This window comes from Nannospalax galili, unplaced genomic scaffold (assembly GCF_000622305.1).
Source record: "Nannospalax galili isolate Female #2095 unplaced genomic scaffold, S.galili_v1.0 scaffold468, whole genome shotgun sequence".
Classification (NCBI taxonomy): domain Eukaryota; kingdom Metazoa; phylum Chordata; class Mammalia; order Rodentia; family Spalacidae; genus Nannospalax; species Nannospalax galili.
In genome coordinates, this window is record NW_008358097.1 from 210750 (window position 1) to 234521 (window position 23772).

Sequence of the window (23772 nt, forward strand, 5' to 3'; positions counted from 1 at the left end):
ATCTGGCCTGCTGATAAGTAAGTTTTATGGCTGAGACATCTGGCCTGCTGATAAGTAAGTTTTATGGCTGAGACATCTGGCCTGCTGATAAGTAAGTTTTATGGCTGAGACATCTGGCCTGCTGATAAGTAAGTTTTATGGCTGAGACATCTGGCCTGCTGATAAGTAAGTTTTATGGCTGAGACATCTGGCCTGCTGATAAGTAAGTTTTATGGCTGAGACATCTGGCCTGCTGATAAGTAAGTTTTATGGCTGAGACATCTGGCCTGCTGATAAGTAAGTTTTATGGCTGAGACATCTGGCCTGCTGATAAGTAAGTTTTATGGCTGAGACATCTGGCCTGCTGATAAGTAAGTTTTATGGCTGAGACATCTGGCCTGCTGATAAGTAAGTTTTATGGCTGAGACATCTGGCCTGCTGATAAGTAAGTTTTATGGCTGAGACATCTGGCCTGCTGATAAGTAAGTTTTATGGCTGAGACATCTGGCCTGCTGATAAGTAAGTTTTATGGCTGAGACATCTGGCCTGCTGATAAGTAAGTTTTATGGCTGAGACATCTGGCCTGCTGATAAGTAAGTTTTATGGCTGAGACATCTGGCCTGCTGATAAGTAAGTTTTATGGCTGAGACATCTGGCCTGCTGATAAGTAAGTTTTATGGCTGAGACATCTGGCCTGCTGATAAGTAAGTTTTATGGCTGAGACATCTGGCCTGCTGATAAGTAAGTTTTATGGCTGAGACATCTGGCCTGCTGATAAGTAAGTTTTATGGCTGAGACATCTGGCCTGCTGATAAGTAAGTTTTATGGCTGAGACATCTGGCCTGCTGATAAGTAAGTTTTATGGCTGAGACATCTGGCCTGCTGATAAGTAAGTTTTATGGCTGAGACATCTGGCCTGCTGATAAGTAAGTTTTATGGCTGAGACATCTGGCCTGCTGATAAGTAAGTTTTATGGCTGAGACATCTGGCCTGCTGATAAGTAAGTTTTATGGCTGAGACATCTGGCCTGCTGATAAGTAAGTTTTATGGCTGAGACATCTGGCCTGCTGATAAGTAAGTTTTATGGCTGAGACATCTGGCCTGCTGATAAGTAAGTTTTATGGCTGAGACATCTGGCCTGCTGATAAGTAAGTTTTATGGCTGAGACATCTGGCCTGCTGATAAGTAAGTTTTATGGCTGAGACATCTGGCCTGCTGATAAGTAAGTTTTATGGCTGAGACATCTGGCCTGCTGATAAGTAAGTTTTATGGCTGAGACATCTGGCCTGCTGATAAGTAAGTTTTATGGCTGAGACATCTGGCCTGCTGATAAGTAAGTTTTATGGCTGAGACATCTGGCCTGCTGATAAGTAAGTTTTATGGCTGAGACATCTGGCCTGCTGATAAGTAAGTTTTATGGCTGAGACATCTGGCCTGCTGATAAGTAAGTTTTATGGCTGAGACATCTGGCCTGCTGATAAGTAAGTTTTATGGCTGAGACATCTGGCCTGCTGATAAGTAAGTTTTATGGCTGAGACATCTGGCCTGCTGATAAGTAAGTTTTATGGCTGAGACATCTGGCCTGCTGATAAGTAAGTTTTATGGCTGAGACATCTGGCCTGCTGATAAGTAAGTTTTATGGCTGAGACATCTGGCCTGCTGATAAGTAAGTTTTATGGCTGAGACATCTGGCCTGCTGATAAGTAAGTTTTATGGCTGAGACATCTGGCCTGCTGATAAGTAAGTTTTATGGCTGAGACATCTGGCCTGCTGATAAGTAAGTTTTATGGCTGAGACATCTGGCCTGCTGATAAGTAAGTTTTATGGCTGAGACATCTGGCCTGCTGATAAGTAAGTTTTATGGCTGAGACATCTGGCCTGCTGATAAGTAAGTTTTATGGCTGAGACATCTGGCCTGCTGATAAGTAAGTTTTATGGCTGAGACATCTGGCCTGCTGATAAGTAAGTTTTATGGCTGAGACATCTGGCCTGCTGATAAGTAAGTTTTATGGCTGAGACATCTGGCCTGCTGATAAGTAAGTTTTATGGCTGAGACATCTGGCCTGCTGATAAGTAAGTTTTATGGCTGAGACATCTGGCCTGCTGATAAGTAAGTTTTATGGCTGAGACATCTGGCCTGCTGATAAGTAAGTTTTATGGCTGAGACATCTGGCCTGCTGATAAGTAAGTTTTATGGCTGAGACATCTGGCCTGCTGATAAGTAAGTTTTATGGCTGAGACATCTGGCCTGCTGATAAGTAAGTTTTATGGCTGAGACATCTGGCCTGCTGATAAGTAAGTTTTATGGCTGAGACATCTGGCCTGCTGATAAGTAAGTTTTATGGCTGAGACATCTGGCCTGCTGATAAGTAAGTTTTATGGCTGAGACATCTGGCCTGCTGATAAGTAAGTTTTATGGCTGAGACATCTGGCCTGCTGATAAGTAAGTTTTATGGCTGAGACATCTGGCCTGCTGATAAGTAAGTTTTATGGCTGAGACATCTGGCCTGCTGATAAGTAAGTTTTATGGCTGAGACATCTGGCCTGCTGATAAGTAAGTTTTATGGCTGAGACATCTGGCCTGCTGATAAGTAAGTTTTATGGCTGAGACATCTGGCCTGCTGATAAGTAAGTTTTATGGCTGAGACATCTGGCCTGCTGATAAGTAAGTTTTATGGCTGAGACATCTGGCCTGCTGATAAGTAAGTTTTATGGCTGAGACATCTGGCCTGCTGATAAGTTTCTCTCCTACATGAACAGTCTATATCTCAAAAGTGGAAGGGTTGTTATATAACTTAGCTGTGAAGTTTCTGAAGGACTTAGGCTGATGTTATTAGTTCCCATGTCTCATATCTTCACTAGCCATGTGGTGAGGGACTCTTTGATTGCTTGCTTGTAAGTTTTTCTTAGTTTTGCCAGTTCCATTGTGGAATATTTCCTAGTACAGTACTGTTAGCTTTTTTTCCTTTTTGTATCAAAGGTTGAATCTGAGGGGCAGCCTTAGCCACTTTCATTTTTAGGTTGTTTCCTTTTTCTATATTACTTTTTTTTTTTTCTGGAGTCCTTGGACCTTGCAGAAATTAAAATATTCCTTTTTATTTCTCTATCAAGTTCTGTAACTGAATCTGCCAGTACCTCCCTAGCCTTTTCAGCTTCCCAAAATCTTTTATTATGCACAGTGGCCATGCCCCCTCTCTGGTTTCCCTGCTTGTGTCCCAGGCCTGTAAAAGTTTCTCTAGTCTTTCTATAACCTTTAACAATTTTTCATATACCTGCAACTAGGCTATTTCCCCACCTTTACAACACAGTTGTGGCCCACACTTCTGCATGGCCAGCCCTGTTTTAGTTACATATTTTATAATCCATTGTAAGATCTATATCAGCACCATCATTAGCTCTCTAGCTTTTTCCAAATTCCCGTGGTTTTCATTCCTAACACCGTCATCCTGCCAAATTTACATCCTATGCAAATTTGTCACCTGAGTTCTCTTAGGGTCCCTGGATACTGGCTCTTTTAGGCAAACCATATAACACACCTTTATCTGAATTTTTTATAGTTTATATTTAAGGTAGTGGAAATAGAGTAACTTACAAAGGTGAACACCCAGTGCTCCTTTCTGCTCTGTGGCTCAAGGGCCCACCATTTCAGATTGCCTTCTCACTCTGCCCACAGCCTCCATTTGCTTTCATCCACGCCTCATGGGCCTGCCTGTAGTTTTGCCTCAGGTAGGTGAATGCACCATCTCATATCCACATGGGGGAGACACTGGGACAGTTTTTTGCACAGCTTGATTCTGAGATGTCACCAAATCTCCCCCCTCCACTGCTAACTCTCCACCATTCCCTCTCTGTAGCTAACTCTTTGCAGCAGTCCCCACCCCTCAGAGGAACAACTGCCTCCTAGGACACAAGGTTTATAATTGTTCTTTTAAATTCTGTGTCCTGGTTTATCTCTAGGGAGTTCCCCTTGTATAACTCTTCTACAGGACTGCTGGAGTTTGGTGGGGACATAGTGTTTTGACCTTCCATTTTATTATTATTTCATTATTATAATGGCATGTGAATTTCTTTTGTTGTTTATGATTCTGATATGAAATTTAGTGGAAGTTTGCTTCTGTTTGCATTATTGGTGTGCTGTGGATGTTTTCTTATTGGTTGTATAAAGCTGGTTGGTCCAGGTTTCAGGTTCTCTCAGGTTTTATTTTGTAGGGAACTGATGGCTTCAGATCAGCTACTCAGGAGTTCCCATAGAAGCCCAAGTCAGGTTCTAGTCAGGTACACTCAGGCTTCCTTCTATGATTTGGATCCATACTAGCCAGAAATCAGAGCAAAATTTATTAAATTCCCTAAGGGGGTGTGCTGGATAGCTTTAGTGTCAACTTGATACACCTGGGTTGAGGGAGCATCAACTGGGGAATTTCCTCTATTGGACTGGCCTGTGGCCCATGTCTCAGGGGCATCTTCTTGATAAATGATGTAGGACAGCCCAGCCCACTGTGGGTGGTGCCACCCCTGGGTAGGTGGGCCTGTCTTGCATAAGAAAGCAGGCTGAGCAGGGTCCAGGGGAGCAAGCCATTAAGCAGGATTCCTCCATGGCCTGTGCTCTAGCTCCTGCCTCCAGGTTTCTGCCCTGAGTTCCTACCCTGGGCTCCCTGATGAACTGTGACCTGGGAGATGTAGCTGAATAAACCCATTTCTCCCAAAGTTGGTGTTGGTCAGAATATTTTGTCACAGCAATGAAGAATAAACTAGGATGGGGGAGGGGATTTTGGGACTCTCAGGCATTTTGCTGGGTTCTCAGCCCCTATGCCAAAGGGAGGCCAGAACAGGTACTCTCTGGTGGTTAGCTGAGATCTCAGCCACTACACGGATGGAAGTTGAAACATGCCCTCTCAGACTGTCTGCTAAGGTCTCAAGCCTTATCCTACCAAAGGTCTGTGGGATGTGACTCACATAATTCCAGGTAGGGAACACTGTGTGATTTGGGGAAGCTTACCACCACGTAGAGGCAGGATCCAGGCACTCTCAGCCAGTATCCTGAATTCTCAGCCCCTATGCCAGATGGAGGCTGGAACAGGCACTTTCTGGTGGTCTGCTGAAAGGTCAACCCTTACACTGATGGAGGCCAGAACAGGCCCTTTGGGCTGTCTGCTAAGCTCTCCAACATTTTTCTATATTTTTGATAATCATACACATAGACAACAAAACATAGTAGCACCCTGAATGTACCCAATCTTGTCTATGTTTACTTTTTTGTATTTTTGTATAACCTGCATATTAATCCTTTAAAAAATTATTTATTGAGCTTTTGTAATTTCATACAATAGTTGTCAATCAAATTTAGACCCCCCCCATTTATGCCCCCCATCTCCTCACTGGAGCCCATGTGTTGTGCCATGCATTTTAAGTCCCATCCAGTCAAACATTTGTACCCAGATGTCCTTTAGGGTAAATTCCACACAGGCTTTATTAATGGCTCATTTCATATCATCTCCATCTTCATAACTTTTCTTTAGAATATTTATTAATCCCTCACTAGGATGTGTTTCAGCATCGTACACAGGCTTTTCTTTCTCTTTGTACTCTTTTTCAACTGGAGTCAAGTAGTCCCATTGTATGTTTTCTGCTTTCTTTTTGCATAAGATAATAACTGTATTAGTCTTGACTTTTTGTGAACTGCATTCCACAGAGATGGGTTTCAAAAGACTATTTACAATCATGGAGTCATTCTTACCATTTAGATTCTTTCCCAAAAGTTCAAATGATCTTTTTGTGTAATGTACCTGCACATTCTGAATGGGAACCTGATGAACTTTAGTTAACGTAATGCAGATTTTCATGAACTCTTCTGACTGATCTCACCCATAATTGCTGATCTTCACTGTGTAACCCTGTTGTAATTAGGGAGCAACCATCAAGGTTGGCTTTTCATTGTTAAGAAGTTCTTGTTTCTTCTCCAAGTTATGTTGCATCTTGTTCTTTACTTCTGTCTCAATCTTAGATTTTTCACCTGTAGAGAGCATCACATACTCTCTTCCTAGTGAACCTTTCCAACATTTTTACCGCTTCTCAGTCTTACAACTCCTCGAAAGCCAAAGCCATGTTACCGAGGGTCAGGTCAAAGGACCTGCACCTAGCAAGTTGACCCAGCTGCACTCAACAAGGCGTGAATCTCACGGCCTGCAGTTCCAACGCAATGTATCTGGAAACTTCTCATTTAGTGTTTTAAGGTAGCATTACATTTCTGATTTTATATTGATATCTTCATATGTTCATTTAAGTACACTGAGCATTTGTAAAAATGGGGAGGTTTATGAGTCTTCAGGATTCATTTCTAAATATTTGTTTCCTTGGTTTTGTGGAGTGATGTTTTATCTTTTACTTAAAAAAATTTCAGTTACTGTGTGTTTTATGTGGGGGAGAGGTGCACATATAGAGGTCAAAGGACAGATTTGTGGTGTTGGTTCTCTCCTTCCACCAGCTCAAAATCTGTTTGTCAGGCCTACACAGCAAGCGCTACCTGCTGAACCATCCCAACAGCCCCTGTGAGTGTGTTGTGTGTGTGTGTGTGTGTGTGTGTGCGAGTGTGTGTGTGTGTGTGTGTTGATATTGGGCATCTTCAATTTAGAAAACTGTCACTTTTCACATCTACTATCTACAGAAGAAATTTCCAGTCTGGGGGACAATTTCTTTATGAGGATATGTCTTCTATGGCCTTTATGTGAAATTTGTCACTTGACTTTTTAAAAATTTGTTTCTCATTCATGATTTCTGTATCTCCACGGAGGTACCCTGTGGTAATGCATTCTTCTTTGGGGTAGAAAAACCAGTTGTATTCACCTTTGGGTTTAGTGTCCAGAGTCAGAAAAAACTGTGTCTGTTTTCAACAGTGTTTGAATTCAGTGAAGGGAAAACAGTCCACAATCCCTTAAAGACAAGGGAGAAGGTGGAAATTGGGGTTTTCTCTCATTACAGTCTCTAACTCCAACTAGAAAGATACTAAGCCATAAACTCACCTAGGGCACCCTATAGTCTTAACTCTGTATTTCTCAAATCCTATTTGTCCTCGATGTTGCTATTAAGACAGTGTCTTCTTGGAGAAAAGAGGGCCAAGGAGAACCTAATGGCCAACTTGGTCTAAACAGCAGAAAATGCTTCAAAAGTAACATTTTGGTGATATAGCCCATAAACCTATGGGCATATTAAGAAATGAAATATAAATTCATGTGCATATGAAGTCCAGACAATTTAAGTACATATCAAAATTCATTATCTGAAAGATCTGATTCTTCAATAAAGTAGAAAATTGTACTATACCCACAAATTATAGGGTTTCTTTTCAAATACAGTGTAAATTTTGAGAGTAAGAATTGTGTTTGCTTTTTTCAATATTCTTTATTGATTTTAGTGTGTGCATACTTGGACATATAAGAAACTATGATTTAACATGGTTTAAGCTAATATTTCTTAGACGTTCTTAGCAATGATTTGTATTGGAATAAAACACTATTTCTCCAGTTTTTCATTTTAGAATTGCCCACAAGTCACACTGTGCTGAAATTCTGGGGTGTGGGGGGAGGGTGGACTGGATTGACAAGCCTGCATTCCACTCTGGAGTCTCCAGTGTAAGACATGTTTCTTCTTTCTTCCCAACCCCATATTTTGTAACTATGAACAAACTTCCAAAACCTTTAGTATTGACAATATAACCTCAAAATCTCATGGATATTTATTTCTGTTTCTCTGAGCAAGATCTTAATGATTTCTCAGTTTTTCAGAGTTGTTGTGGTTTTATTGTGAATATTAGGATAATCTACTTATTCAAATATATTGTGCAAAGGGTCTTTGCAATGTAAAGAAATATCCTCATGAGGCCACAAATAGTTTGAAAAGGACAGTTTTCTTACATCATCCAGAAGTCTGTCACATTGCTTCTGAGGCTGGAATTGCATGGATGCACTTTCAGTAACAAATGCACAGCTCAGTTAGGTTCCAATTTAGATTCAACTAAAACATCAATTTCCTTACATATCACAAAGAACATACATAATTGTAAATAAGGAAACAGGTAAATTTAAAAATCACTTCATGTAGGCTTTCTAGATCCTATGACTGCTTTCCCCTATAAAACTCGTGATAATCTAGTTTCCATAAAAATTTCCACAAAGCAGCCTTGATTTCCTTATTCCTTAGGCTGTATATTATAGGATTCATTGATGGAGGCATCACAGAATAGAAAGCAGATATCAAAAAGTCCAAAAGCTGTGGGGAATCAGGAACTGGTTTCAAATAGGCAATGGCAGCTGCAACTAAAAATGTGGTCACTACTATGAGATGGGGCATGCAGGTAGAAAAGGCTTTTGACTTCCCTTGTGATAAGGGCATTCTCAACACTGTGCTGAAAATAGAAACATATGAAAACCCTATGGACACTAAGCAGAAAAATCCATACATAAGTCCAAAGATGACACTAATATCAATGGTGGCATGGGTCATTGAGCATGAAATCTTCAGTAGAAAGGGAACATCACAGAAGAACTGTGGCACTTTTCTAGAACCACAGAAAGATAAAGAGAAGGTTCCATATGAATATAAGAACCCCAAAACACTTCCAAATAGCCAAGAAGCTGCTACCATCTGCACACAGATTTCCCTGTACATGATGGCATCATAGTGTAGTGGGTGACAGATGGCCACAAAACGGTCATACGACATGACTGTGAGGAGGAAAACCTCAGATGTGCCCAAGAAAATCACGAAGAAGACCTGACACACACATCCTGGGAAAGAGATAGTGCTCCTGTGAGACAAAGAGCTGAGAATGAGCTTTGGGACTGTGACTGAAATGAAGCACACATCGAGGAAAGACAAGTTCTTCAGGAAGAAGTACATGGGGGTGTGAAGACACTGGTCCACAGTGACAAGCATGATGATGAGAAAGTTCCCCATGAGGGACACCAAGTAAATCAGCAGAAACAGAAAGCCCTGGAGCACCTGGAGCTGCTTACTGTCAGAGAATTCCATTAGGAAGAAATCTGTGTCTACTGTGTGGTTGGTCATGTCATTTGCTGTTTACCTACTGTGAGACAGAGGAAAAGACACATGTGGAGCTCATGTTCAGCCTTTCTCTGAATAATAATGCATTTTAATTTGGATTAAATGCAACTACTAAGTTATTTCTATAAAACATGAATATGTTTACTCTCCAAAATACATCTGTCTCTCTCGATATGTATGATAGTAACAGGGTGGGAGATTTAGAGAGAAATTTTCAAGTAATTTTAGTGGACTCAACATATATTGTAGCAAGATCTTTATAAAATTTATCCTGAATTAAAATTATACATAAATATCTAAAAACCTGTCATGTTTTGAACATTACATTACATATACATAGAACTTAACATATTTAATTTTCTTATGTGCATTATACACATTCACAAAATGGGTTTGAGATGTAGGCCCGTGGTTATGTGCTTGCCTTGAAGCCTCAAAGTCTGGGTTTGATCAAGAGTACTGTGATAAATAGTCAAATAACAAGAAATATTGAAAAGGAGATATATAATTCTGTGGCTATATCATCATAGTGAAAAATATATTAATAATTCATAAGTGAAAGAGGCATATAGTTACAGAGAAATATTATCCAGTCCTAAAACGCCAATCTCGCCTCAGTCTCTCTACCTCTTTTCTTTGCTCCTTCCCTCTCCCACTGAAAGATGGACAGACACTCATCGTCTCACTCCAAAATGATATTTATACTATTATAACATCCAAAAAGAAGCACATGACTCCAAAAATCTCGATGACACCAAAAATCTCTATGCTAAATAAATTAGCTCTAATAAGTAGGACGAGATCAGTGGTGAATGACATCACTGTGTGGAAATTAAACCTTCATTGAGGAAGAGTAACGTGTTGTGTGAGGAAAAATTAAATGTAGGAAATTGTTTGTGGAGGATACAGGGTAATTTGGATTGAGTAGGAGACTGTAAGAACTTTCATATTGAACTAGGTATTTAGCTGTAACAATTATTTTCTAAAAGCGTCAACAACATGCTTACTAATTACCTCAACTAAGTCCTGCCCAACCTTTTGCATAAAAGACAGAATTTAATGTATTACAGATAAGACAGAAGTTTTTGTGCACTTCTTATTTATAAGTTGGCACACATAAGAAGGCTAGGAAATGAAACTTTCAAATAAAAACAGAGTCATCCGTGTAACTAATGATATATTGATCCTCTCATGAAAAGACTATAGCAAGTTGATGTTTCTGAAGGTGACTTATCTTCAGCTGGAATACAGTGTGAGATGTAGTGAAGGGTTTGCCTCTTTGAGCTGTTCAGAGTGAGTGAGCAGGAGAATCAAAGCGATGGGTGGAGAGGACCTGCCATGACAATGCCATAACCTATTTTCCCCCTTGCAGGCTTTGCAGGAAGCCCTGTTCATGACTGCATTCTTCATCATGTTCTCACTGAGTTTGTCTGGGGGAAATATTTCTTCCCCTAGATATTAAACTTGGTTGTGCTTAAAAGATCTAAATAATCTTCTGAAAAAACTCATTTTTCTAATATGTCCTCCAAGGGCTTATCAGTTATAGGTTTTATAATTGCTAAGAAATACATACAACTGGGGACTGGAGACATGGCTCAGTGTTTATGAGAATTAGCTGCCCTTGCAGAGGACTTCGGCTTGATTCCCAGCATTCACAAGGCAGCTAACAACCTTCCTAAATTCCAGCTCCAGGATATCTGATGCTTTCTTTAGACCTCTATGGGCATTGTAGGCATGTGGTGCACTTACATGCATGCAGGCAAAATACTCATTTTATATAGGGCATTTTTGTAGTCCATTGGCAAAAATATAAGGCATGTGACAGAAAAAGCATAAGGCCTCACCCTAAGGGTGTGGAAAGGAAGCTAAGGAATGTGAATAGACCGTGGACAAGAGACAGTGGGAGGGAGAAAATGAAGAAAATAGAAGCACTATGTCCTTCTTACTGTTAAGAATCTTATCTAAGAGGTGACACAAGATAGAAATGACTCAGAATGAAGCCATTCAGAGGAAAGCAAGGAATAAATACAATTGAAATGTGTGGTCTGAATGGTATTATATATGCATGTATATATATCTATATACACATACATATATGTGAGTATATTAATAGATACTGGAAATCAGGCCATGATATCAGACAGTGATACTAGGGGGTACATATAGAGGAGTAAGTGTGGGATGTATTTATAATCAACATATACTGTATGAAATTTGCAAAAATTCAATAAAAATATTTAAGGATTTGAAGAATGCTGATTTTTTCTACAACACTGTGATTAATTTTTTTAATTTAATGCATTTTCTATTACTCACTGGGTTTGCTTCTTAAATGAATAGTTTAAGTTCTGTGACTCCAAAGAAACTTCCATCTCTCAGCTGGCTTTATTGCTTCATGCTCATAAGAGCATTGATCTAATTCTGTTTGTAGATGCTTCTGTCCTGAGTGACTTGGATACTGTGCTTCAGCACTGTTTGGACCCCACAACAATCCTTTCAGCTTAGCATTGCTATTGCTGCCGTATAGTGTATAGCGAACCAAGTCCAGAAAGCTTAAAATTGATTCATCTTCACACACATGAACAACGGGAGAAGATGCCTTTCAGTGATGTGAATTTGCCCTCAGTATCTTTATTGCTTTAAATAAAAGATGAGTGATGATTCATTGTTGATTTTTAATCTAATTTTTACTAGTGTGGGTATTAGATTACCTTTTTGTTTGAAATACCATTAAAAATTCACTTCATGAGTGTACTAAAACATAGTGTGCAGACAATTTGTTCTTGTACATCTCAAAAATGACCAGTTGACAGTCATACTACAGCATAATGGATCAGAATCATGATTACAAACAGACAAGGACTTTGAAACCTGTCAATACAGCTTCCAGGATTCACCTGGAAAAGACAGGTATGCAATCCTCCTAATACAAGAATATAAGAAAAATCTTTCTCTTCTGGGGGAAAGATGATCAAAATCTTATCCATCTGTGAACTCTGTGTATAACAATAATGACCATGGTGGCAAGATATGTCCATGGGTGAAATAGTGGCCCAAGTGTTATGGGGATAGCCAATTACTTTCTTTCTTTTTTTTTTGACAATTAACTTCAATTATCTAGAAATTAGAATATAGGTTCAATATACTTAAAATATTCAATTGACAGATGAATTGTTCTCCAATTACTTTCTAATTAGATGAATGCCCATACGACTTAAGGAAACACATGTCTGATTCTGTAAATATGACCAAAAACCCATGGTTGGGGAGCTCAGAGGTCTCAGAGATGAACCTACTACTGTTATTCTACTAAATGGACATAGTTTCAAACTGCCCCTCTAAATTTGTATCTTTCTTCCTTTTTTGGTAACTTTGAGACAGGGTCTTCCTGTATCCCTGGCTGGTATTGAACTCCCTATGTATACAGGCTGGCATCAGTGTTACAGAAATCTGGCTGTCTCTGCCTCCTGAATTCGAGATTAAAGGTGTGCACCACCAAGTCTGGCAAATTGTCTTTCTGCACACAGATTCATAAAGTCCTTTGATTTTGTCAGAGAAGTTCCTGTGTGCAAGAGACAGTGATTAATGCAGAAACTTACAACTGGACAAAGTGAAGAGAATGAGTGTCAACAGAGCGTTCAAATGGGACATCTATATCATGACCACTCCCTAAGGCAGTGTTTCTCTGCACAAAATCAAACTAATCAGCATTCTAGCATGGAGTGGGAAGAGGTTCTGAACTCCTGCCCTTAACTGAGGAGCTATGGACAGTTAATAGCCTCTGGAGAAAAGAGGGTGAGATTTTTAGTTGGGGGAGTGTCTTCTGGTAGGTCAGCTGTGCTCCAGTGAACGATTCCATGCCCAGGAGTATATGGACAGCACAAAGAGAAGTTTAGAGGTTATCTTTTTTTAAAAGGGTGTGATGAAGCTGGGAGGAAGGAGAGTGGATTTGGGAGAAGTTAGGTACAAGACTTAAGGGTTAATGTAATCAAAATACACTTATGGTATTTCAAATAATTAAAATTTAAAAATAAGATTAATGTTTCTTTAAATACAGATTTCAGTTAATCTGATTTGGTAATTTACTATTGTATAACACTTTAAAATATAACATTGCAAAATATAACACTGTGCCCTGTATATCTGAAATATACTGTATAATTTTAATTTTTTTAAATTGAGAATTTAGGTGAACGTTCAAAGAAAATTTGGATTTTGCATAATCAGCTCCTGCTTGAAAGCTCTTACATATAAAATAGACTTCTCTGCATTTATCTGTTTGTATACCATGCTCCCCATTTCCATTTCTAAAATGTTCCACAGCCCCAGAATTCAGACTTACCTGACAGGATTCAAAATGACATTTTAAAAACTCTTCAACCCTCTACTACCCATGGTGTGAGAGAGAAACTCAGTGTCTGAGTTTCGTATATAAAGTGTTCATCTTTTTAATGAGGCAAAAATAATACTCAGTGGTTACACTTCAACCCCCAGGGAAAGCAATGGATTGCAGAAGAAACACAATTGTCATGGGGCTGCGATTGCAGTCCTTCATGAAGAATTGTTCACTCAGGATATTAGTGGTGTGCATCCTTGCTCTGTCCCCACTCCTCATGCCCTGCACTCATGCTCTGGCTTTTCCTGAAGTGTGTCACTGGAAATCATACCTGGTGTGATGACCATAGATACATCAGACAGTTTTCAGTGCATTTGACCTGCTGTCCTATTTAAATTCAAGGAGACACTCACCTGTCTAAACTGTAGGTAAAACTTGGACTCACAAGTGCTTTCTGGGTGTCAATGAATTTAGTGCTGATAATTTTTGTCTTTTATCCATACATTATTCATTATTGAGCTTCCTCTGAGGTTAGAAAGCCTGCACTGGGATCTCAAACATCTTTCAAAATGAAGATGTATTTGAGGTAACACACAGTATTCTTGCTTTCCCTTATAGAGTATACCCAAAACTTTACACATAACCATAACAGTTATAATTGCAACTACAGATATTTATTAGCATAGAGGCAAAACAGTACAAATCCATCAGAATAGGGGCTCCCCAAGGCAAAATTACTTTCAATAATGGATTTCCTTCATAAGGTTAATTAGAAAAAGCAAGATAAAACCATAAGTAATTGAATAATGTTTCTGAAAAGTATAATTTTCAGCGAAAGTGAAGAGGTGCCACTCCTACAATAGCTCCATTCTAGTTCCTTGGCTCTGATAGGTACTGCAAGTTAAAAACTGGACCAAACTAAAGATTCAAACAAGAATCCACACATGAAAGAGAACATGTGATCTTTATACTTCTGTGTTTTGGTTACCTTTGTGTATTTTCTCCAGTTCTATCAACTTTCCTGTAAAGTCTATAATTTCATTTTTATTTACAGCTCAATAAAATTCCATTGATATATATGTCACATTTTCATGATCCATTCCTCAGTTGATGCACATATATGTTGATTCTATTCCCTAGGTTTTGTGAACAGAGCAGCCCTGAACATAGATGAGCAGGTATCTCTGTAGAAGAATCTTTTTGGGTATATATATGAACAGTGTAGCTGGGTCAAAAGTAGTTTTGTATCTTGATTTTTGAAAGAACTCCAGGTTCATTACAAAGTGGTCACACTAGTTTACACTCCTACTGTTAGAATATCAAAGAACCCATAAGATTAGCTGGTCAAAAAATAAAATCTCTTGTCTGTGAGAAGGCCCACTTTTATAATTTCACTGGCAAATTATCCGGTCATAGGACCACCCATAGGAAGTAAGGCAGGTTCACCTTAAGTTGTGCTAAAGAGATGGACAGAATATCTGGTGCATTAAGGAGATGTTGAACTTTTCTTGTTCAGAATCCCCACTTCTTAGTGCAGTTCTTGTGGATCTGGGTGGCAGACTTGTGGCTCTCCATAAATCATGCCTGTCTCAGAAAAGCACCATCTCTCTCTTTTCTTCTTTTCATCCCTTTTCTAAACGTGGTTACTCTAATGCTTTATTCTACTCTAGCATCTTGTATTTTTTAAATTTTTCTCTAAAAATTCCTTTTCTCCACCATGTGGCTGTTATTGAGCCACGTATCTGCCTCCATACAGGCTCTAATCTGCCTGACTTCATGATTTCTTTTTCTTTCTCCCTTCCATTCTCCTCTTCAAGGAAGCTGCCAAGATTTCTAGCTTGCCTTCCTTGAGGATTTTTCTTTAAATTATAATAAAATTGTCCTAAATCTTCTGCTTGAGTTTATTCTTAAATTCTATTATGAACAAGAGTAAGAACCCTTTAGGGAATGCTGTTTCTCCCTATATCACCAGCAAGACTGCATAAGGTTCTCTTTTCCTCAAATCCTCACTAGTATAAGCTGTCATTTTATTCCTGATGATGACCATTCTGACTGAGGCAAGATCACACTTAAATTAATTTTAATTTGCATTTACTGATGATTAACTGTGTTGAACAACTTTTTCTTTTTATTAGTCTTTTGTTCTTTTTCTTTTAATAATTTTCTGTTCAGATCTATGGCCCATGTTTTATTAGATTGTTGGTTTTCTTAATGTTTAGGTTTTAATAAAATTCTTTTATACTCTGGACACTAATTAGATAGATGGAAAAGGTTTTCTCCCATTCTGTGAGCTGCCTCTTCTTTCAATTGACAGTTTTCTCTGTTTTATGGAAGTATTTTAGTTTCATGAGATCTTATTTGTTAATTGTTGGACTTATTTCCTTTACTAACTGAGTCCTATCGAAAGTTCTTACCTGTGCCTATATTTTGAAACTTATTCCCTCTTTTTACTTTCACAATTTCAGAGTATAAGTTGTTATTTTGAGGTGCTTGATTCATTATATTTGAGTTTTGTGCAGGGTGAGAGATAAAGATCTAATTTCGTTCTACTACATGTTGATATCTAGGTTTTCCACCATCTGTTAAAGATCCTGAAATTTTTAGGAACTCCTTAAGAATCAGGTAACTGTAGATGTATGGACTTATATCTGTGTTTTCTATTCCATTTATTTTTATCTCTTTATCTACTTTGTGTCAGAACCATGCTATTTTATTTCTATGGTTCTGTAGTATGACTTGAAATAAAATATTGTGCTACCTCCCACAGTATTTTTGTTGTTGTTCAGGATAGCTTTGGATATCCTTGGTCTTTTGTGCTTCCACGTGAATTTTATATTTATTTTTTGTATATATTGAGAATGTAGCTGGAATTTTGATTGATATTGCATTGAATCTGTAGATTACTTTTGGTAGGGGAACCATTTTCACAATATTAATTTTTCTAAGCATCCTCACAAGCACTTGTTATCTTTAATTTTTCATTATAGCTTTTTTTACTGCAGTACATCTAGCACTAGCCAGCTACTAAAGGGAGCTGACTCTTTGAAACAGCTATACCCAGTAAGCTCATGAGAATTTGCAGTCACTCAGGGCCATGTCTTGGAAAGTCACAGAATCCAACCTCAACCAAGTTAACACAGCCACACACAAAATGTATATGTTGCTTGACAACATGGAGATGACAACTCTGCTGTGCCTTAAAGCATTCTCTTTGTGTACTTTGTTTCAAAGGCAGTTTTTTTCTCTAAGTGAAATAGAATACCATTTTACTTTTTAAGTCTGCTTTGCTCCATGCTTGCTCTGTTTTGTTTCTGCCCCATCATGCTCTGGGCACCTTTACTTTTCACTTTCTAGGTACAATGGCACAAACAAATTAAGGAGAAGAGCAATCTGCTATCATCTCCTTACATGTTCATTTAAGTGTTATTGTTTCCATGTTCCTTATTCTCTACATTACAGATACTTAATCCAAGATTACATGTGATAATTTATGATGTGTCTTTTATAATCCAGGCAGCCAAATTGATTGTTTTCTTTAGAAGGCAGAATTCATACTGAACACTATCATCCTTCTCTCATATCTAGTTCAAAAAATGTAATACAGACTGACAGATTATAACTTTTTTAAAGGACAAAGGGAACATTTAAGTCAAATGATAATGGTTTAATCCACAAAGGAGACAGAACCCTCCCTAAGTTATACAGAATCATTAGAAGTTGGTTGACTTCCCTGATACATAAAGGCCACTATTTAGTAGAGGTTATATGGACAATAGGACCTGCACAGGCAGTGTAAATTTATCCAGGCAAAAGACAAAAAGTTTACTAAGGTCAGAAAATATCAGGGCCTCACATCTATAAGAGTTAATAAATAAATCTGAATAGACTTCTCCTTTGTTGCCACTAATAGAAAGGGTTATATGCAGGAGACTGTGGAATGGTTAAAATGTCAGACATTTTCATTCCTTGTGTTGACTCACAAGGGATAAATAATAAGGGAAACTCCAGAGAATGCTCTGGAAGGCAAAACAAAGAAAACTTGGTGTTCAACATATATTTCTTTTGTCTTAGAGAAGGGTAAGACACCCCTAACCTATATCTGTTTGACCAAGACCTCAAATGAAAAATGTCTAATGATTGTCTGCAAGTAAAACTGCAAGTTAAAGTAGAAGACAAAATGGCCTCTAATGGGAAATACCAATCAGAATATTATATTGTCTTGTAAATGGATCCCTTTATATGAAGAAAGGTAATTGTTAAGTTTTCTAGGATGTTTGCAACCAATTATAGATACAAGCTAATTGATTATGTGCATAAACTTTCAGAATCTGATAACTTCAATATAGACATGGATGATCTCAGTTTGACACTTGTAAAGGTAGATACTCTGTCAGTTTGACCCTGTTTGTTCATGGATGGTTACTGCCAGACATCCAGGACCTTATAAAGTTTAAATAAATAAGAGGTTAGCCTTTAAAATCAAGTGATTTTTCTCTTGTTGATCTCCATTCCCAATGGAAGAACTAGCAGTTAATAAGACTCATCTGGGCAACTCAAATCAGAGTATAATGAAGACAGACGTTTTTGGTCCTGTCACTAGGCTCAATAGAATACATCTCCAATGTAAGCCACTGAATTCTAATGAGAAACAAATGGCTTTTTTGTGTACATTACATTGAACAATTCTCATGTACTATATTTAGATATACAAAAATATCTTGAAGAAAGGATTTATAAATAGAAGAGTTATGATGTAATTCTACTGAGAAATGCTGAATAAATAGATGTCTGATAAGAGTTCAAAGAAACCCTGTAATTCTTTTCTTTCAGACTTTCAATAAAGGATCATTTCTCTGAAATATTGTGCAATTTCATATTCCTATTTATACTGAAAGACAATGCTCTGTATTTTGCTAAATTATGCCTAGAATTTAGATTAAGGAGATTTACAACAAATAATTGAAAGCTGGAAGCGGAAGTCTTCTTCCTTCATATTTATAGTATCCAGATACTATTGAGTCTTAATTTTTATTTTTCAGCATTTTTTGCAGACAATTTTCTATGGAAGATCTGATTTCAAACTACATCTATTTTTTTCCACCCACAATCAAACTTCACCTGCCTTAGCACCCAAACAAATTTTTCACCATGCAGTTCCTACATTACTATGATTATGTGTTTTCTTTATAATAAATAATACTAAATAATACTATATTTCCATTGCTGTTCAAAATGTTTGTTGTGGAGTTTGTACATGTCTTATTTTCTGTTTTTTTTATCTTAATTCACTGATTAAAAATTCTTGAAGGGTACAGCTCTTCCAACAGTGTAGGCATAAACTGAGTTGGTCTCAAATTCATCATTTACTTAGAACTGTTACTCCTGATACATCCATCCTCTTACTGAAGTCTTGTTCTCCAGTCCACTAGCATGTCCATGGTCCTTAGAGTCCCCTTGGCCAAATCCTTGGGATTGACCTTTGTACTGCATCTTGTTAGATAGTGGGTTTCCCTGAGTTTTTTATCTTGCCTCAGTTCTGTGAAAAAGTCACATCATCCAGCACTTCTGAGAAGGGTGGGTAGGGGTTGCTACTTTAAAGTAGTTGCATGTATAAAAGCAATTTTACTCTGCTTTAAAACCATTTATAGTTTGATTGAATGTCTAAATCTGCATTTTTGACAAATAAAAGTGGTCACTTGAGGCTAGTTACCTAGACTCTCTCCTAATATCTAGCAAAAATACTGAATTAAGCACACACATGGATACACACACACACATACACACACACACACACACACACACACACAAACATGAAATAAATGACAAAATAGTAAGTAATTCTTAGACCGAAGTCTAAGGAGGACTAGAAATCAGAGTGTGAAGTGGAGCCGTTTCCCTAAAAATGTTTACCCATTTTGATAGAACTGATCCCAGGAAATGACCTATATTTCCAAGGTAAGAGAGAACCAGAAGTAACTGCCATGTCTGTTCTCAGTGGATTTGAAGTTCCCTAGGAGTTGACGGAAATGAGGAACATCACCCTTGAGGAGTTAACACCATAACCAATTCCTTCATAAATTTGTGATTCATACTTGTGCCTTCTACCTTCATGGCCCAGAGATTCTCTACTCTTTTTAAAGTGGTCCTAGATTAATGGTCTCTCTAGGAGACTGTCTAGGAGACTGTCTAGAAGACAGAATCTTAAAACAACCACACCTTTAATGATATTGATCAGCACACAGTATAAAGAAATTGTAATGACATTAACTGAACATAAGAAAAAGTCACCAGCCTAAAACCTAGCATGAAGAAACAGACTTTTAAAAGGGATAAATAGCATTTCTAGGAAAGAAAACCATAGCTATTAATACTGACTATGAAATTGACCAACTTAACATAGCAGAGATAACTAGAAAGAGAATTAGTGAAAAGACATATATGTGAAAAATATTCATAGCATGCCACAGAAAGACAAAAAGATGTAGCAAATCCAAATGTTTAAAAGCATTAATTAGTTGACTTCTCATTTCTAGAGCTGCTGTTTTGAAATAAATTACCAGAGGCTGGAGGGATGGCTCAGCAGTTAAGAGCACTGACTGGTTCAGTTACCAGCACCAACATTGAAGCTAAAACCCATCTGTAACTCTAATTCCAGGGAATATGACTCCCTCCCTCTTCTAACATTTGTGGGTGTTACATGCAGGAGTGCATTTATATACATTCAAAATACTCATACATATAAAATAAAAAGACATAATTTAAAAATTTTTTAAAGAAATCTGGTGTCATTTTTATTCCTGATTCTTTCTGTTTCTTTTATCTTGAAATCTTTTGATGAATGAATAATGAAAATGTGGTACATTTACTCTACGGAGTTATTTTCAGTGGTAAGGAAAGATGAAATTATGAAATCTGCAGGTAAATGGATGGAACTTGAAGTTGTTACAGTAAATGGAGTAACACAGACTCAGAAAAACAAGTGACATATGTTCTTTTATTGTGGATCTTAGCATTGATTGTTTATGTGTGAGTATATGCCCTGATGTATCATCAGGAGCCAGTAAAATGGAAAGGAAGAGCTCGACAGAGAAGGGAATAGTAGGAAGCAGATGCTACTAAGGGGAAAATGAGGGTATTCAACTGGGAAGAGAGGATAGCAGGACATACAGGGAGCCATGGAGAAGAAGGAACTCAACGGAAGGGTAAAATAGGAAACAGGTATTATCCATGGAAGAAACGATGGTTCTTAAACTAGGGAGGGATGGGGGGTGGTTAGGCAGGGAAAGAGAGAGAGGAAAAATAATTAAAGTTTAGGTGGTATAAAAAAGTCTGAGTGAATTGTAATAACACAAAATACCACCTGAATAATATATATAAAATATCTGAACATTAGTGCATACCTGAAGGCTACACAATAAGAAACACATTGACAGACAGGAGAAACTTCCCTTCGAGTTGCTGGTCAGTATAGTTCAAGAGACTCCCCAAAGAATATAGATTAATGCTAGAGACTTTGATTATCTCTCAGAAATTCAAGGTAAGATCCTGTTGCTGAAGACAGGGCATAATTTGGATGGAGGACTTGGAGCAATGGAATTGGAAATGATCTGGAAGTCTTCTCTCTGGAGAGTAGCTTTCACAGTTCTAGAGGATACTATCCAAGCTGCTAACGCAGAAAATCAATCAATGGTCCCACCCAAATGTAAAGCCTGAAAACCACAATGACAAACACAGGAAACTATCTCCATTGGTGCAGTGGTAGCATTTTATCAAGGGAATAATCAATAGCTATCTAATTAGGCTTAATGTCCTCTATGTGGGAGGGAACTCATGGCTGGCACTGGAGAGGCCATAAATCCCAAAGAAAACTTCATCTCTGCCATATATCTAGACAAATGAAATTTCCTATGTTTTGAAAGATCATAAGTCCTAGAGAAAACTCTATATCTGTCATATCTCTAGACAAATGAAATTTCTTAATGATTCTTATATTTATAGACAAGTTTACTGTATACCACTCATCAAAGAAATTCTTTTTGCAGCAGATGAGAGTATTACAGAGTTACACAACTGGTCACAGACAGAAAATATATGTCTGAGAGATGCCTAGCCCTAAATGACACATCTGTAATGGAATATCTACACCTATGGCTCATGGAACATAGTGGAATGGGGGTAGAGAGAATATTAATATATCCCTCAAACTCTCAGCAGTGAAGCTTCCTATTACAAGAGAGTGCAATGCACACATAAGGCCACAACTGGCTAAGTTTTAGAGAATAAGAGGCTGTAAAGTCCATGTCCCTGGGTAGGACTCCTATACTAAACCTCACCCACCCAAGGCTCAGGGACAAGTGAGGAAGAGACTGTGGAAAGATCATAAGACCCAGAGTAGTTGCACGAACTTAAGAAAATGGGAAACTTGCTCATGAACTTGAAACAACGACAGCATGCACAAGACCCAGGCTGATTGAATCAGACAAAAACCTGGAATAGAATAGAGGAAAAAGGAAGCAGTTCAAACCCTTGTCAAGAAACTATTGGAAAATGATTACTATGGGGTGAGGGAGAGTGGATCTTCTTTAAGGGAGTGACTCTGCATAGTCTCACTGGACCCCAGAGGATGAACTTGCATCAAGGGACATCTGGATACAAATGCTGAACTATATATGCTTTAAAATCTATGACGGACTATCTGAAATCTTGTGGGGGAGGCTGTGGGGGAGGGAGAAGGGAGAGTGTCTAAATTGATTAAGATGTGCTATATGAAATGCACAAAAAACACATAAAAAGAATAGGAGAGACAAAAGAAATAAATGATTTTTAAAAATAAATATGTCATTTTTATTCCTGATCCTTTGTAAGTTTCTTTGAAAAAGAAAGTACTTGCAAAGTTTTGAGTTATGGTGTTCCAAAATTTGTTACTATCATTTCTTTATGAAAGTCTTATACTTCATTGGATTGGAATCTTGTTGGGCCTTTCCATATAGAAGCTCCATTTATAAAATGAATCATACAAATTGTGATATAAAATGTTTTATTCTCTCCCCTCTATTTCTCCTCAATGTAATTGTTTTGGTCTTTACATTTTATGGTCTTCCTTCAAATATCTGATTGCCTCTGTTTTTTTGTCAATATTTAGAAAGAAGCACTAAAAAAATACCTCATGATGTGCTACAGCTGTTAGCTGTATCTCAGTTGGCAAGTCTGGTGAGTACTGTGTCTTGATGCAAGACTATTGGTTTATGTTATTCCATTTTGACCTTCAAAATATCAGAATCAATGAGTATTTTCTTGAGTTCATCAGATCCCCTAGAGAAGGAATCTTGCTGTTTGCTTCTTGGGAAGGCTAGGTAGTTCTAACCTCCAGGGTAAGTGGTTCAAAGCTGTTGTGACACAATCTTTAAAGATGCAGATTTCCATAATTTTCTCTTTTCTTGCTGCTTGCTTAATGCCTTCCACTGGGCTTGGTTCTCTAGAACAGAGTTACGCTCAGGTTCAGCCTTTCAGTAGACAAAGATTGCTCTTCTGCCAGGGTGAGGGAAGAGCTGCAAGGGAAACAAGGACATCTAAACTGCATCTCCTATAGGCTTGGCCCTGTCTTCCTGCTCTCCTGCTAACCTCCAGTTTTCCATTATTCTCTCTTCTTCATGTTTATGCTTTTTAAAAATGCCATTAAGTTAATTTTATTGGGAACTTATGAGGAAAGACGGTGCACAAATATATTCAATGTACCATATAAAGTCTTGAATTATTGGAAATATTTTCACCTTTTACATATTTACTTTCTTGTTCCAGTTTTTGAAATGTATATTTTAAACATTATAAAAATTTTAAATATATATCACATGTGTGAAGGATTATAGTCTATTCTCTTGTGATGTGTTTATTTTAGAAACATTTTACGTGTGTTATTTTCAAGACCCACTGCATTTTTATAGATTCTAGTAGTATACAGAACATTGATAGGAGGTGAAGTTTCCCTCCCTCTTTGAAAGCAGTCTATAGCACCGCCCTAATATTCATATCTACAACTAGAAACTGTGTTTTTTGAGGGACAGAATTATATGCAAGTATCTTCTATGTGCTGTTTTACTAATTTGATTTAAAGAATTCCAAACTCCTATTTTACCCTAGAAATCTCCACTGTCACTACTTTTAATTTTGTCATTATTTGAATGGCCTGTGACACTGTCATTACCACATTTTAGACAGAACTCTCAGAAAGATATGAATGAACAGTGTATGAAGAAGATAATAATTTAAGACATTTTTTTAAAACTAATGAATGAACTTTTAAATATATTAAGATACGTTTTCATTTCAGATGAGCCAAGGAAGTTTTTTGAATTCTGTGAATTAATAATTATTTTTCATTTAAAATGCTACAAAGAAAAAAA

At 37.7% G+C, this 23772-nt stretch overlaps 1 protein-coding gene and 1 pseudogene across 1 annotated transcript; both read right to left on the reverse strand.

Annotated features, from left to right (window-relative positions):
* Window positions 1-5351: 5351 nt before the first annotated feature.
* On the reverse strand, window positions 5352-6081 carry LOC103752472 (annotated as a pseudogene).
* Window positions 6082-8085: 2004 nt separating this feature from the next.
* LOC103752473 (olfactory receptor 14K1-like) lies at window positions 8086-9039 on the reverse strand. Its single transcript, XM_008856272.1, has one exon. The coding sequence runs from the start codon at window positions 9037-9039 to the stop codon at window positions 8086-8088; it is 954 nt and encodes a 317-aa protein (XP_008854494.1).
* Window positions 9040-23772: the final 14733 nt, after the last annotated feature.

Excerpts from the sequence above, each read along its gene's own strand:
- LOC103752473 (XM_008856272.1), bottom strand. The coding sequence starts at position 9,039 with ATGACCAACCACACAGTAGACACAGATTTCTTCCTAATGGAATTCTCT.